The sequence below is a fragment of the Rhamphochromis longiceps genome, linkage group LG20, assembly GCF_057381845.1.
Source record: "Rhamphochromis longiceps isolate RC_006_pf linkage group LG20, R_longiceps_female_GT1.1, whole genome shotgun sequence".
In the NCBI taxonomy this organism is placed as follows: domain Eukaryota; kingdom Metazoa; phylum Chordata; class Actinopteri; order Cichliformes; family Cichlidae; genus Rhamphochromis; species Rhamphochromis longiceps.
Window position 1 is genome coordinate 34,117,674 of NC_140576.1, and position 17,564 is coordinate 34,135,237.

Consider the following 17,564-nt stretch of genomic DNA (forward strand, 5'->3'; position numbering starts at 1 on the left):
CTGAAAGTACTCCCTATTTAAACCTATATTTTAAACCACTAGCAGGTGACGTGAATAATATTGGTCATCTCTAACCCACAGAACTAGCTGGTTATCAGGGAGCTTTTAAAATAAAAGCAAAGGTTGCTAGTAAACTGATTGCAGAGGGTATTTTTCTTTTAGCAAGATGAGAAATAAAATTGAAAAAAAAAAAAAACCCAAATATATCTGTTCAACCTGTTCAAGTAAAAGTTAATATGGGAACAATGAAATAGAAAAGTGTTGCCTCCAGTACCAGATAATTAATATTAATAAAATAATAATATTTTTTATACATGTCAGATTTCTGATTTACTGTGAAAGGTAGTGAGTCTCTACATTTTCTCTTCTTCTCTCAAATAATATAATATTTACTTGATTCATTCTTAATTCTCATAACTTTGTTTAATGATGGTCTTCTGTCACGACTAAATCGTATTATGAGACAAACATTCAGCATAAACCTTTTAGTTTCTTTTCCCTGTGGGTTAATGGAGGTGTGAAAGTGATTGGATTACCTGACATTAACAAATGAAAACAGCTGTTTCAAGCACCGGCTCGGGCCCTTACCGCTGTTGAGAAAAGGCTTGATTGATTGTTTAGCTTCAGGGTTCCTGTTTTACACTGGTAAATTTAATGTACCTTTGAAAGTGATCTCAAGTTCTCACACATACATCGGGAGATTTATTTTTTTCTACCTTTCTCTTGACTGTCAGCAGCTGGTGTCTTAGGCAAACACAACATGTTTAATACTCTACATGAATGATGTTTTTTCGCTCGCCACCATGCTTCTGCTCTGCTGTTTTTTCTTGAGAGGAGGCATTTGGCTGGCTTTCCACTGCGTACGTGCGGCTCAATGCGAACATGAGCCTCCAATCCCCTGCCTCCTGTTGTCACAGCAGTCACTGTGCCCACCAGCTTAATCCCCTCAGCTGCGGATGAGCGGGCCGACAAGTAAGTGGACAGCACCTGAGTCTACAGTTATCGGTTTTCCCAAGTGTACCGTCACCCCCTCACAGCCCATATCTCCCTCCACCACTCCCCGACATGTAGAAATTGGAAAAATATTCAGGCCGGCATTTTTTTGCGCTGTATTAGTGCACAGAAGTTTTTCAAAAGCAAACAAACTTGTCGACAAACTGCAGTATCCTCACAGGAGCATCTCCTCGTCTGCCACGCAGCAAAGTGTATGTGAATGTGAACCACTGTCCTCCATCGCTGCTCCATTCCTTGTTTTACCTTTTCCACTTGCCAGAGCCAGCTGTAATACCAACGCCCCTCAAAGGTTGCCTGCTTCCTTCCTTCCTTCCTCTGGGAACAATAGTCATGAATCGCCACCATGACACTGCTCCTGGATGAAAGTTCACAACTTTCCCATCAAGTTGTTGTAGTTGCAACCTGATGATGGCACCATCATGATCGCCTCCCATTCTTTGAACTGATCAGCGTGAGAAAAGAGGAAACTATGAATAACTTAATCCAGGCTGGGCAGAGTGAAGCCTCTTCACACAAGATAACCCAGCTGGATTTATAGCTGACCCACAGGATGTTGTAGATGATTATGAGTTAGAGATGGGTGTCAAATGGAAGGAAAAGCCAACAAAAGATGTCTTAGTAAGGCGTTGGTCCGTCAAATGTTGCCAGAACAGCTTCAGTGCGGCACTGATTTTCTGAATCTATGAAACTCTTCTAGCGGGATGGGATCCTTCTTTCAAAAGGTCGTTCTTCATCTGTTTTACAAGGCAGTGCTACATCCCTGAACCCAATGTTTTGACCTGGCCTCGAAAACTCTTGAAATCTTTATCTGATCATGAACCTGCCGGAAGTGCCACAAAGCCAGATCAGTATCCCACCCCACCACACCTTAAAGTCCTGGTTCCAGACTTTACAGAACACTGCAGAAATCCCACATCAGTGTCCTGAAGAGTCTGTTTTTGGCACAAAGAGGGATGTGCGCATTATTAGGCAGGTTATTTTAATGTTGTGGCTGGCCAGTCATCACCATATTCACAACGGTCGTCTCAAAGCGCTTTATAATGTAAGGTAAGAACACTGTAGTGCTACAGAGAAAACTCCAACAACCAAACAATTCACTGTGAGCAAAAAAATTGCCAACAATGGGAAAGAGGATTTTGTTGTAACAGGAAAACCCCACCAGCAGATCCATTTTCAGGAAGGCACAGCCATATGCTGCAGCTGGTTGGATGGTAAGGGAAAGCGAAGACAAAGGGAGAGAACAGAGAGAGAAGAACAAAACTCTGATCAAATCTGATAGCATGTGGTATATAAACATATGAGATGAAACAAGATATATACAGAAGGTGCATCATGGGAAATTCTCCAGTAGCTTGAGCCTATAGCAGCATAACTAAGGAATGGTTCATGTTCTAATGAGAGACCTTTATCAAAATGTAAAGTTTAGAGCTTTACCTTAAAATTAGAGGTAGTCTCTGTCTCCTGAATCCAAAGTAGGAGCTGATGCGACAGCTTGAAGGGTCTGCCTGCTGTTGTAGTTTTGGATATGTTAGGAACCATGTGTAAGCCTGCAGTCTGAGAGTCAAGTGCTCTATCGGGGCAATATAATACTGTAACGTCTTGAGGATAATTCAGAACATTACGCATGAGGAGAAGGATTTTAAAATCAATAGTTTATTTAATGAAAAGATGTAACAAAACATACATAGCATATCTCGCTTGATCTAAATGCTGTACAATTCACGTCATTTTCACATCAATCAAACCATTCAATGACCCCTTGTGTCCTTTAGATGGGGATATTTCCATCCTGCGGTGGCTTTTGTAGTCATCACATCTTAAACCCACTTAAACACCTGTGCTTTGTTCTGCACTGATGTTTTAAACAGTGCTTTCCATCACATCATCAACGCACCAGATCAGGAGATAAGTGGTGTTAATCCCGGTAGTTGAGCTCCAGAGACGTGCCAAATTCCACTAAAGATTGTGGAGGTGTCTTGTGCCTTGTCTCATGGCCTGGGCAATTTACGTTGGTTTTTCTTTAAATTTTTCACTCATCTGAAAGTAATGAAGTTTAGCTGAACTAAACTCATAAGCGAGAAAATGTGTTTGAATGTTTGCATTTGCAAGTATTGCTTTGCAGTAATGCTTCTGTACTTACTGATAACCTAAAAATATGAAATGTACCTAGAGGGCAGCCTAACGCATTTGCAGATTTCAAGTGCAAATGTTTCCTATATATGCATTTATGTTAGTAAATCTATTTCTCTTGAAATATTCTTGGGGAATACAGTTTGGCTTAGACCTTGAAAAGGTGTAGTCTTTGGACAATAGTGTTGACTTGGATCCTCATCCTGTTATAAAACACCTTCCTCATTGCTCTGAATTGTGCTCTTGTTTCAAACATACAGCAGCAGTCTGGCAGCATGAAGTGTTAGCACTAAGAATTCATTATTCTAAACCTATATGTGTTGCCATCTTTTCATGGCATCCTCTCTCGGGCGCTATTTATTCCTTACCCAAGAGTAATGTTGAGGGTTTTTTTGGGGGGAGGGGGAGGGGGGGGGGGGGTTCTGGCAGTGGCAACCATCCTGTGAAACTGTTAACTTTTTACGACTTTGTCCAAATAAATCAGCACTGGTGGCAATACCTGCTGGCACTGGAGCCCCGAGTTAATTTGGGCAACATCTTCTCAGCAGTGGTAATGGTGATAATAAATGGAGTGTATTAAAAGGTGACGAAAAGCTCCGCGTGGCCAGTGAGCAATGAGGTGTCAGTGAAGGGCAACAATGTGGGTCTTTGCTCGCAAAGGTTTCAGCTGAATATTCTCAGGGATGACTGATTGATTGAACCGTCAAATCACTGCGTGTGCCTATTGTTTTCCTGTCTTGTTTCATGAAATAACTTGTGGTTTGTGTTCAGGTTTCATGCGTACTCTCTCACTGTCTTGGGTGTTACTGCAGGTGGGCATGTTGCCTTTAGGCATTCTGCATGCACCCAGGCAAATATCATCTCCTCTTCTGACGGTAAATGTTCACATTTCTTCACCTCGCTTGTTGTCAGTTTTGTGGTAATTATAGGTTGCGTTTAGATTTTGCATATAGTTGGTGCCAAGTGAACTTCTGAAGGCGGTTTGAAAAAAAAGAAAAAAAGTTTGTCCTAAAGGAACGTTCATGAGATGTTTTTCTGCAAAAATGCAAACAAGATATTTTTTCAGATTGAGCGGGAAACCTGCTCTAAGCGTTGTTTGGGCATGTTTGCAGTGCTTTCTAATGAGTAGGTTGTAGTACGTTGTAGTAATTTTGTTCAGGTAATTTATTCCTAGGTAAAGTGGTGCGTTGTGCTTGTAATGTAAACAGAGTCATGACATGAAGAAGACAGAGTATCTTTTAACTGTGTTCCGTATCAGTGGCTGCATTCAGTACTCATAATCTGTTGGCTGGAAGCCCATTAAAAAGCAGCAATGACAGAGTGGCTGTGACCAGCTGCAGCATAATGGCAGTAGTTTTCATCTGGGATACCTCATGCATTAAAAAAGTGACTGATGGACAAGTCGGATTTAGCTACTGGAGGCCATCCAACCCAAGTGAGAGATGAATTAGAGCAGGGAATCACAGCCTCTGTTCCAAGGACAAGGCCAGCTCATATATTTTCCAAACCAGGGTGCCACTTTTGGCCTGGATCAGTCAACTTTCTATGTCCATATTTTTTTAGTTTTTAAGCACACAAATGGCGAGGATTTATTTTAAGAAGGATCATGAACAGAAGAAGAGAGTAAGAGGGCACAAAAAAGAAGGTGAAACAATGAGAAATGGAGATGCTCAGATATTGATAATGTTTTAAAATAACAATTTAGCTGATTCCAAATGATTTATATGTATTTATTGTAATTGCCCCTTGTATATGTGCCACCGTAATTAAATCTTCATTATAAATAAAAATGGAACTAACCTAAGCTTTTAGCCTTTTATCATATTACACTGTTTCCAACTAAATTTATTGAAGTAATGCAAGCAGGACTTTCCAGCCTCGGTGTAGTGGCACATGAATGGGTTCTCTGCCTGTAGCACGCTTCGGTTAGCATGCTGCAGAACTTCCATTGCTACCTGAAGTCCAAGAGGGTGCAATGGGAGTTACATGTCACTTTCTGGGAAGACCCGATCATCTGGTCACCCTACATTCATATAGGTGACAGTACTAAACACTGCACCATCGTGATGTCCATAAGTTAGCGCATATGCAATAAAAAGAAAAGCAAACAAATCCAGGAAAAACATGTTCAGAATGAAAAGAATAAAATACATAAATGCAGTGAAAACCCAAAGAAGTAGTAAGGATGTTTCAGCAGGTGATCAAACTGTGTTGACAGTATCAGGGCTGTTTTAACTTTTTGTAGCAGTTAACAACATCACAGAGCATTGCTTTGGTGATTAAAGTGTTTTACCCAACAGAGCTCTTCTTTGAAGAGTCTTGATGCATGCTCAATCATTAAGGTAAGGAAATCCCAAAGAGTTGATTCTGTTCATCTGGACGTAGCGTTTTCAGTGGGAGAAAAAGAAGTCACTTGGATGAGTGAGCAGTTTGAAGCGAAAAATCAAATCTTACTTTAAATATCACTGACATATGTGGAATATTGCAGTATTGTTAGGCTTACCAATCCTCTCATCTGCAGACTTCTGTTCTCAAACTCAGGGAGTCGTGAATCGCTTTTGTTGACTGTGTATTTCTGTTTTGCTCTGACAGCCTACATAAAACCACTAAGTAAAGTAAAAACATGGCAGAAGTGTGCTGGTTTGTCGGTCTGTCATCTGCTTTGCTTTCTATTTTGACGGATACTGAGATCACACAGGTGTTGTGTTTAATCGGGTTAAAATTTGGTCTTCAGATTTGATTCACATGATAAAGAAGCAGTCTCCTAATTTCATTTTCACCTTCTACTTAAGTTTCCCTGTTAGCTGTGACAGGAAGCTGGCAAGACCAATGTCTGGGTGTTACATCTGTTTCCCAGGCAGCAACTCAACAAAACATGGCCTTGCACACCAACATTACCATTCTCACCGCTTAGAATTATAGGAGTGAGATAGCAAGAAAAAAGAAAGGGAGAGGGAGGCTGTCAGCTGTCTCAGTGAGGCATGCTTTGCTCAAGGCTACATCTCTCTTTTTCTGCCCGCTTGTCTCTCTCCTCCTTCCATTACTCAGCAGCAAGAAGCAAAAAGAGGTGTGACTGAGTGCTCATCACACCGAAACTCTTTCCTCCTCTCCCAAAGGAGAAGCAGCTGTCCAGGCATGAACTGCAGCAGGTTAAGGTGGAGGCTAATGTTGAAAGCTATCCATGAACAATTAATCAACACGGTATTACAAAGACTAAACAAATGAGGCTTTGGCACCGGTTACTGTGGAGATTTCCTTTGTGAAAGGGAGAAGAAACTATTCAGCCTTTAATACGGCGAACAATCTGCAGTTACTGCTTCTCTGTTGATTGCAAATCACTCAAAAGTATAAAAACTTATAGATGTTAAGCAGAAAAAGTAGCACTACAGATTAAGTTTGCGTTTAATCTTAATATTTTCTGCTACTCAGGCACATACTGTGCTGTTAAAATGTTGACAAACACACATTACACACACATTTCTGCAGACAGTTACAGTTAGCGCTTAACAGTATTGTCAAACTATAAGCAGACATTAGTTAATAATGAGTATTAAAGCATACAAAAATATGTTTTTTGTGCAACAATATTTCCAGAATATAAGAATAACATAAAAAGGTAATTGCTGGGCACAAAAGATGATGTTTGACCATAATTGGTATCCACTGTATTTGTGATGTCAGAAATCCTGTTTGTTGATCACTTAAAAGCAGATTTTTTTTTTTTTTAAATAATTTTTTTTAGTGAAGACAGAACATGTATACTTTAATTGGTGATGTCGAAAATTGCACAAAGTGTCAGACTCTGCATTTAAAAATCTAATCGAATTTAAAAACACTAGTAGAGATGGTAAAATTCAGATCTAGTGCTGGTGGCGTTTTGATTGCTGTGGAACATGCGTTAGAGTGAATAATTTTTTTATTTTTCTTAATAGTACACAACAGTGCATTAATGAAAGAAACAAAGTAAATGTACCTGGAAGGTTAGAGATGAGAAATTTTCAGTTGCGATAACTGTTGTTGTTGTTACCCTCATTTTTGTGTCTGGACATAGACTTTATATAAAAATGGTCACTGTCACCCATTTGGTTTGTGGACTCTACATTTTGAAGCTTCAGCGTGAGCATCTTGGCTCCTGCCTTGTTAGTTTTTTTTTTTGGACCTAGAAGTGACCATATTTACATGAAACAAAAAAAAGGAAATAACAAAATTAATAAAGAGATTTTTATGACGATAGAGACCATCAACAGAGAGCCAAAACCATTAATCGTACCAGACTGTTAGCGTAAATTTTAGTGATGCAAAGTTGGACATTTTCAAATTGGAGTCGTTTTTTGGAGCTAGCCTCTGGTGGCTTTTAAAGGAACTGCAGATTTTGGTGTTGGCTTTATCTTTTAGCACAAGAGGAACTTGGACAACAAAAACAACAACAAACACAAGTTGGAAATACTAGGACTGGGATGGTGACCCTATCAATGAAACAACAAAAAATAGCCTTAAAGTCTAAATACTAGTTAACATTTCCATGTATGTAATATAGTAACTTTAAAAAATTGGCATAAAACCAAGCAAATATCACTTGATGCTGATTCTGCAGAACAAAAGAGGAAATATTTGTTGCCACTACTAGGCATCTATCACACAGCAAAGCAATATGGAGAAGACTGCAAGAAATAAAAGACAAGAAGATGATGGGATGTTACATTACCAACTGCTGGCTGGCTATTAAATCACTTCAGATTTTCTGCATACAGAAAAACTCATGGAAGGTATGTCAGGGTTTTTCCTGACTCAAAATAGGCCTTTGGCGGATTGACTAAGCACGTAGGGGCGATTGGCCCAAAGATTGTCTGTATTAGCTCACTTAGGGCAAATTCATCCCCAGTTGTTTAACTTGTTTAAAATCACAGTCCTGGTAATTTTCCTTTGGGGGACGGCCAAAACGTCTTTGGTGGGCAGCACATTTATCCAATATATAGGAAAAACCTTGTGTGCAGGACTTCTGCAGTGGGTATTTATCCCCAGGTAGCCCCCAAAACTGAATGCTTGCTGTGGCTGTCCTTGTGTATGGCAGTGGGGACCAAAAATTTATTTCAGCTTGTGGCTGGGCTTCAGGCACAGGTCTGTGAGCAGGTTGGTCTCCACTGGCATTTTTACATCCTACATCAAAGAGAGCGAGTGCTGGGATTCCCAGATGGCACAGGGGGAAATTGCTGCAGCAGTTGGAAAACATGGGTTCTGCATAAAACTGTGGAAAAATCTTCACTACTGATATTTTTTTGTCCTGTTTCTGCTTGTTCGATTCCTCTCCCATCATTGAATCTGTGATTTCTATAACTTTTTCTGAGCAGCCAGGAAAAGACTGCAGCGAATGAAGTGTAAATGTTCATGGCACTATGCTGATATCACAGTCCTCAACCAGTGATCGATGTGTCCACTGACTGGTCGAATCATGAGGTGTACTTAGTTTTTCTGGCAGAGAGTCGACTGTATGTCCCATAAGAAAAGTAAGTCCTAGGTAGTGATCGTTAGCACTATAAAAAGATCTTGAAATCAATATCCTGCAATCTATTACATTGGTTATCTCATATAACAATCTGATATTGGTTGTGTGGTTTCCTTAGTCTCTGCATACTTGGAATGCTGCAATAACTCTTGGTTTTTATGTCTGTTAATAAAATGCGTGTAACTACATGAACTACACAAGTACAGTCCTATTCAACCAGTTTAATCGCCTTCGATTGCCTCAGCTCCATTTCTGAATCATTTTCAGTTTGACAGATCGCTAAGCAACAGCAAATAACACAGAGAAAAAAAATTGTAATAACTTAATTGAGACACTTGACTTTTTTGACATACATGTTGAATAGCTTTTCCCACCAGGTGTGTCGTTTTAAGTGGCTGGCTACTGAATCGTAGCACACCCAGGTGGTGTTGCACGCTCAGAATCACAGAGGCTTAATGCAGAAGTAATTTTGTCCACCCCCACCTCGTCTGTCATCCTAGCCTTTCAGCCTGGGGGTGTATTCTTCATTGCGCACATGCTCACACATTCACTCACATGACATGGAAACTCCGCTCAGACTAAAGGCTTTGTCTACCTACTCACCTGTTCCCACCCATCTTCACCTGTTTAGATGCTTAAGACCAAAATAGAATTGAAAGTAATTGTATTACCATCAAGTAATGGATCTTCAGTCTGGAGTGGCTGTTCGTACTTGTAGGATAGTCCCTGTGGGCGATTCAGTGAGGGTTTGACTGGGTTTGGAAGTGTCAATCTATCATAATGCCCACTCACTTAGGATACACTTGTAACAGCTAGTTGCGTGGTTAATTAAGTCCCTGGCCTCTATAACAACACTGGGTCCTGCCCAAGCTTGATCAGCTGTGTTTCCTATCCACCCTGCCTTCACAGAAACAGGTGAGACATTTTTGAACGGTGTCTCCTCTAAGGCATTCATGGTTTTGTTTGTCAGCCCTACCAGTGGAAAGTCTAGGGGATAAGTAGAGTTTTTATTTATCTTGAGGGAAAGATGAATACCTGTTGGGATTTCATGCTTATCCATTTTAAAGTTAATTCATTTAGAAGCCGAAAGCTGCACAAACAACAAGAGCTGGTACAGTTGAGGATTATATGGACATTCAGATTCAGATTGCAGAGACATTTCCAGTGAAGTGCAAAATGAAACTCCCACGGGTCTTGATCATCTGCCCTTTCCGCACCTGCAAAATCTTTCAGCAGAACTTCCAATGAAACTTTCACAGCGGAAACGGGATGTTACTACACGATCTTGGGCATCTTACGGTGATTCTTTCGCAATGAACGATGAAGTTCACTAGACCAGTGGTCCCCAACCCCTGGGCCACCGGTACCGGTCCGTGAGTCGTTTGGTACCGGGCCGCGAGAGTGTGAAATTCATAGTTTTCAGGGTTTTATCAGTTTTTAGCGTTATTTTGTTAATCGTTTTTATTGTTAACTCGATTTCCATGGTTTTTTTTCGGTACCGGTACTGGTTTTATTTTGTTGTATTTATCCGCGACACCTTATAGGCCGGTGAGTGAAATTATTGTCGGACATAAACCGGTCTGTGGTGCAAAAAAGGTTGGGGACTGCTGCACTAGACCACTGAAGAACGCAAAGGTTTATTTGAAGATCAGTGAGGAGAAGAAAACTCTCGTAAGATCTGAAGGACTCACCAAAACCATCTAACAATGAACCGTCCAGGAACAGTGGCACAGGTGAAAACAAAGAAAACAATTCTCTAACAACACTAAAGACTGGACAGGAGGGACCTTAACAGAAATTCACCTAACACCCAAAACCTGGAGTAAACTGGTGTCCTCTTTGTAAAATCTGGATATTTAATATCAAAGGGATTCATTGGTGTGGAATCAAGAATATTTGTACCATATTTCAATGCATGTATATAGATGATATTTAGGATGAAGCAGACAATTATAGTGCCAATAGCAAGTTATGGGATCAAATATGTTGCCAGTTTGACACGATGGATATTCAGTACCAAATTTCATGGCAGTCACCAATAATTGCTGTGATATTTAAAAAAAAACAAAACCTTGATAACCTCTTTGTACTGCCAGAGAAAACCTCAGAAGATGACCAAACACTTCATTATACAGTGGCCATGAATGCTTACCCAAACATTATTTGAAATACATCCAGGGTGGACATTATATTGCACGTTCACCAAATATGGTGAAATTTGAAAACCACAAAAGAGCATTGGTTACACTAAACTATATATGATGCCTGTGACTCATGCCGAATAGGTGTCTAAAATCTTGTGCCTTTTGGTCAATGTTCATTAAGAACAAGTTAGTGTTTTGTCCAAAAAATGACCCAGTGGTGTGGTTTAAGAAACGTAAATGATTGAAGCTAAAAGTCTGTATAAATTCAAAGAGGCTGAAGTGGTCCTCTGCAAGGACTTGGTCATTAATACAAACTCTTAAAGAGTTGAGAAAGTAAGAGAAACACAATGACAGCAGTGGCTGAGCTGAACAAACAACGGGTGCCCGTTTTCATGGAGATTACATGTATGTGCTTTGAAAACATTACCACAGTTCCCTGCTTGCCTGCAGCTGTACCTTTGACAACCATTACAAAAGTAATGGTAGACCTCAGCTGCATATTTCTTTATATTTTTCCCCCTAGTTGCACCGCTACAACGATTCAGGGGCTAATACTTGTGTCATAAATACAGTTAGTTGCAGAACGGAGCCAATCACGCGGAGTCTGAAACCCTGCAGTCTTTTGTTGGTAATGTGAGTCTGTTGTTTATTTCTCAGCATATTAACCCCCATTCTTCTTCTTCTCTGCATGTTTTTTTTTCTTTCTCAGCTTTTGGAGTATGTTGGCAAAGGAAAGAGTATTATGGATGTGGGTTTGGCCCAGGCCCGACAGCCACTCACCACCCGCTGTCATTACTATGAAGTGGAGATAGTCGATGCTGGGGAGAAATGCTACATTGCCCTGGGCTTGGCAAGAAGGGTGAGCTTTCTAAGAAAAGAACAGCTTTTGACATTTTTACACCTACATTCACTTTTTTTTTCTTTTTTCTTTGGGGGAAGGGGTGTTCAGCATTTAGCCACCATGCCTATTTTTCCACATTGTAATATATTAAAAAGCATAGCTTAATGGTTTCAGAGCATGTGGACTGCATGAACACGTCTCCCACTGACTTATTCTTGGATTCTACTCACTCATACGCGCCCTTTCCGTTCCCCATAGTTCGACAAGTGGTCGAGGTAAAAACATGCTAATGATGGAAAACTTTGACAAAAGCCTGAATTGGGAACTAGGCAGATAATTACCATGTACAAAATGTTCCTCAGGCCCTGTCTTGGGAATGTTGTAATGTTGGCCTGATGGAAGAGCAGCGGCACTCTTGTCCTTTTATAAGTTCTTTCACATACATGCAGATCCCAGTGAATTGAGAAAATAGGATGAGTTGCTAAGCTGGTAAAACTGTTTTTAGATTTTGGAGCATAGTTCAGTAGTAAATGTATTGGTACTGTGCCTTTATAATTGATTTTTATTCCCATTATCCAGCAGTTTACCCATTCTTTAATGGCCTACTTTGGGGAGATGAAACACCTTTAAGAGGAAAATACAATTAACGAAATTTTAACACTCTCGTTTGAACCCCTATTTCTTTTTCCAAAGTATGCACATGCGGTTCCAATTTCAGCATTAGCACCGCCACTTCGAGTGCTGGCCGGCTTTAAAGAACGAAACAGGCAGAATATAGTGAAACTGATAGACAAGAGATGCTGAAATTGAATAAATCTACGATCAATATGTCAAGACCTTTCAATACACACCTGCAGAGATTTAAAATAAAAGGAGTAATAGGTTCAAGAGAGCTGTTTTAACCCTCCTCATGAAAGACAAGATTAAACTCCGATGACTCAGGAACTATTTCTTCATCTATGTGGGTTAATGATTTGTGAGTTTTTTCCCCACCCTTTAAGTGTAGCCTTGAGTGTTATGGATGTGAAATATTAGTAAGTGCCAAAGCCAAGGCCTACAGAGAGCTGCCAGCACTGTCTCTCCCAGGGTCAAAACTCGGCTCCTTTTAATAACAAAAACAAAAGATGAAACTTCTATAACATCTTTCAAGGTTTCACAGGGAATTTATATAGAAGAGAAACGAAGGGATGCATAGGTCACCTTACTGGATGACGGGAAGATATAGAGCTATACAGATGTATAGGAGAAGGTGAGTGGAAAAAATAGACTTGGACAGCATATGCGTGCTCCACTTACACGTTTCCTTCGTAGCTATGGAATTCTTTAAAATTGGCAAATTAATAAAATTGTTTAAATGGACTACGTTGTGATATTAGCAGAGTTTCTGCACATGTACTGCAAGCCTATCAGCCTGTCAGGTGAAAGCATTGGGGAATTTTATAAGTTAAAGATATTTTTTAGACACAAGCTGCAACTATTTGTTTAGTTGGCCTGTCTTATGGCCTACTGTTACTGTTAAGCTGTTGTTTACTCACAAAAGAAAGGCATAGGACAACTCGAAAGAAGTTAAAAAGTTGACTTCATGACTCAGTTGTTTATCCAGTGCCTTTCCCTAATGATATTTCAACCAAAGGCATCAGGTATGCAGTGTAAGACAATGGGTAAAATGCCTTAAATCTACATTCTTTGTAATCTCCAGCAGGGGGAAGATCATAAAAATGATATGGGAAAATGATGCTACTTTTCTCCATGACCTCTTTAAACACTTTTCTGATGGGTTTATAGTTACTGAACATGATGCTCATTTTGTAAATTATGATCTCCAGTAGAGTGTAAAAGAGGGATAAAGCAGGGTATGTGTTAGGTCAGGCCTGCCTTGTGACTGGAAAGGTAAGAGCGTGGAGTATCACAGTTTATTGCTTTCATTCATTCGTTTCACAATCAGTGCAATAAGTAGTTCTGTAACAGTTTCTACAATACTCAGTGAAAGTAACTAATGTTTTGATCCAAGGAGTAACAAAATAAGTAATTATAATTTTCATTTTAGTAGCATTTCAGAATCCACAAATGATTATAAGAACTCTTTTTTTGTTTCAGCCAACACTGATTTTGCAACAAATACACATGTCAAAAATGTTAGTTGACATTATTGTTATATTTTCAGAATTATTTTATATGCAGAAAAAGATAAAACCAGACAAATGTCGGGTTTCACACATGTAAGTAAACACATACAGACAGTGCTGGGTGAGGAAGCGGTTGAGCGGCGATTACTTAAGTCAGTTTGCTTGCTTTCAGGTTCCCTCACCTTTTTTAAAATGGCTGCATTACTTTTGTTTGTTGGGTTTAATCAGGGTTTTTGGTATAAAAGCTTTAAGCCTAAGTTCAGGAGCGATGCCAAAGCAGCTTTTCCCTTTTTAATACACGTTACGGTATCAACAGCAGCCCCAAGAATCCTGTATTATCCATTATTATGACTTTTACTTGAGCATCACTATCCGAGCAGATTTTCAGAATACCCCTGAAGCTAATAACATTCCTATTAGCCTGCGTTGCACTCTGTGTTAAATGCAAATTAGTGAAAGTTAGCATGCAAATGTGCTAAACAAGCACACGTTGGCTCAAAAATGAAGCCAGCATGGAAGTGCCAAAAACTGCAGTTCCTCCAGTGGCCACTGAAGGATGGCTCCAAAAGTGAACCAGTCTCCGTAAACTCATATGTTAACATTGCCAAAATTTAACAGAAGATAAAAACATGTTTATAGCCTGGCATTTCTCGCTTTTTTAAACCTTATTAAGCGTTAAGTTTAGGGAATTTTTTTAAGCTTTAAAAAAACACTTAACAAATCAAAAGAAAAGACGAAAAAGGAGGCGGGGGTGGAGTTAATTTTTCAATCCCCTAAGCCACTATTGCCAGTTTCCTGCAAAAGGGAAAGTCTGAAGAATTTGGGCTATGTGATAAGTCTGAGTTCTTTGTGTGTAAAGTAAATGCTGTTGTTTAGCGTGTTTCATAATCTAAGATCTGTTTTGACCCCGCTGCCATTCCTAGACCTGTCATGACCCCCTTGCTTTCTCTCTCATTCCTCTGAAGACGGAAGATAAGCGTCTTTATGAATGTACAGCATGCATACGCTTGGTAGCACAGTTGTTTTTCATCCGGTACACACAGCGGTTGCTAGGCTGTGGGACAAAGAGATCTAGGATTAATTATGGGGTGGAAGAGTGTAGAGAGTAGATGGCAAGGTGGGGAAGCTAGGTAAAACGTCAAGAGCTAGAAAAATCAAGGGAAAGGGAAAAACACAGGTGAAAAAAAACGAAGCAGGAAAGCCCTCATGTTTTAAAAAACAAACAACCGCCATCTGCTTAAAATCCTACAAAAAATGACGGTAACCCTGTGGGAGTATAGATGCAGCTGGGAGAGAAAAATGGATGACAGAGGAGTGAACGGAAAGTATTTGATTGAGTAGCCATCAGTGTTTAAAAAAGACAGATGGTTTTCTCAGTTCACCCTTGACCCTCTTGTATTGAGTCTCTGGTAATGTACAGCAGCCCAGTCATAAAGCTACACACACACAGCAAAGCCTACACGCTCGTACACACAAACAAGAAATAAAACGGTTTCCTCTGTCCTGGTGTGCCCCGGGAACAGGTCCTGGGAACAGCGCTCTTCCTTTTCCTCTTGTGATGCAGCAGTCCTTCTAACGGGTTTTTTGTGCTGCTCCAAGAATCTCTTTCTAGCAGGGTCAACTTAGGATAAAACAAAGGATCAGTTACTGTGCCAAGGCCTCTGATCACAACCAGTGCAACAACAGTGTCAGGGATGCTACTTAGTATAAATTCCGCTTTAAAGAATCATTCGTTTATAATGCAACAATGCTAAAACAATCACTACTTCCACTTTCTAAAACTTGACTATTTTATGCTTTCATAAATCTACTACTTATCTGGGTCTAAGCTGTGGCCACCCAGCTTTTCCGATGGGACAACAAGGCATTGCTAAGCCAGCCAAGCTCCGTCATCTCACAGCATCTTCTGGGTTTGTTGTGGGGTCTCCTCCAAGTTCAGCATGCCCAAAACATCTCAACAAAGAGTTGAACAGGATGCATCCCCGGCAGCTCGACTCTGAGTCCCTCCTCAATGAACAGGTTCCTCACCCTATCTCTAAGGCTGAGCCTAGACAGCCTTGGGAGGAATCTCATTTCCACTACTTTTATCCAAGATCTCATTCTTTCGGTCACTACCCGCAGTGTTTGGCTTTAGTTGAGGGTTGAAGTGTAAATTGAAAGCTTCACTTTCACTCTCAGCTCTCTCTTTACAACAGCAGATCAGTACAGCGTCCACGTCAACACAGATGACAATCCATCTTCAGCCTCCTGCTCTACTTTCCCCTTTCTCGTAAACAAGTCTCAGACATACTGGGCAGCAGCTCCTTCATGAATGTGGATTAAACTGTGTATCTTTTGGGTTTTGGACGGTGCCTAGATGGAAAAAGATGTAAATGATGTCTGAAGATGTTAACTTGAACTATGAAAAGGTATTATTTAAAATGGATAGATTTAAAGATGAAGAACATCATATTCTTTCAGTCTGTCCTTTTCTTTTGTACATTGGCATGTGGAATATTTTCTTGGCCACTGGACAGAAACAGGAAGCTCTTAGGCTGGGAGTCAGCTGATTGATGAGCAGTGTAAGTTGGATAACTAAAGCAGAAAGAGAAGTGGAAGACGTCAGAGCAGAACTGGACATGAAGACAAGCATAAATACAAGTTGAGAAGCAGGTTGTAAACCCAACAAATGGTACACATAAAACCCAAACTGGAACTTGTTTATGAAAACCGCTGTATGAAAGCTTTTTTTAAAATAAATCTTCTTATAACAGCACAGTGATTGCAAGCTGTACCAACATGAGCAGTTTGACTTTGAACGCATGAAACTGCATTAGGTAGTACAGAAGTGATGGCTCCTGAAAGTGGGCCTATGTAGATACTCCACTAAAAATCACTAACTAACTTATGAACATTTCTGATAATAAGACAATAACTGCTCTAAGTGACCCCAAACTTTTAATGCAGTAGTCTAAAACATAGGTTTTCAAACTTTGTCCCCAAGGTACACCAGAAGGCAAGTCTGAATGCATTCCTGCAGAACATTTCCTCTGTTATCTGTGTAGTGGCATAGCGGGAGCTCTGATTGTATTGACAAATAAAGGTGCTTTTAAGTACGATATCTGTAATTTATTTGCTTTGCAATAAGCTCCACTAACATATAATTCTGTCCCCTTATCAGCTGCTTTCACACAAACCAACAGGTCTGCTGCCTCTGACTTATATCTGGTTTTCTATTCTCTCAGAGGAGATGTTTTGGTTTCCTGGTGCCTCCTTGGCACCATTTGCAGTAGTTTCCAGTAGTATTTGTAAATAGACTTTTACCTCTGCCTCAGTCAGAGGCTTTAGTGTATTGTACTATTTGGTATTTCTTTGGAAAATAGCTATAAATTTTGCGACACACTCCTGTCTTAAATGAAAAATACGCTGCCACGCTAAACATCAGCTATGCAATCTCTCTGGCACTCGTTCAATAACAGAGCTAATTTAGCAATTTATCTGATTTCATCTTGCATTTGAACTTGCATCCATAAAAAGTGATGGACATGCCCAAACAAATACACACAGATAGGCTGTTGTTCTCTTCTCTCGAGTCACATCAATGGCTAATGACAGACAGTTGCTGTTATGTGGGCAGCTGGAGGTTTTAGCCTGATGACATGGGGTTAAACAAACAGACCTGCATTAGTTCCCTACACAGCCTGTGTCCAACCCCTATAGGTGAGGCACGTACAAACAGAAACAGTACTTTCCCTTCCCGCAAACTGTGACTTCTTCACACACGTATGCACGCAAACACTCGTACATGCACATCTGCGGCATTTCAT

At 40.2% G+C, this 17,564-nt stretch overlaps 1 protein-coding gene across 2 annotated transcripts in view; it reads left to right on the forward strand.

Annotated features, from left to right (window-relative positions):
• spryd3 (SPRY domain containing 3) overlaps positions 1-17,564 on the forward strand; it is an 81,401-nt gene that overhangs the window by 25,327 nt on the left and 38,510 nt on the right. The window contains exon 7 of one of the 2 annotated variants that reach the window (XM_085392717.1): positions 11,501-11,650. The exons of the other annotated variant lie outside the window; for it this stretch is intronic. Coding sequence (XP_085248843.1) covers positions 11,501-11,650 — 150 coding nt within the window. The remainder of the gene's footprint in view (positions 1-11,500; positions 11,651-17,564) is intronic. 2 annotated transcript variants of the gene reach the window in all.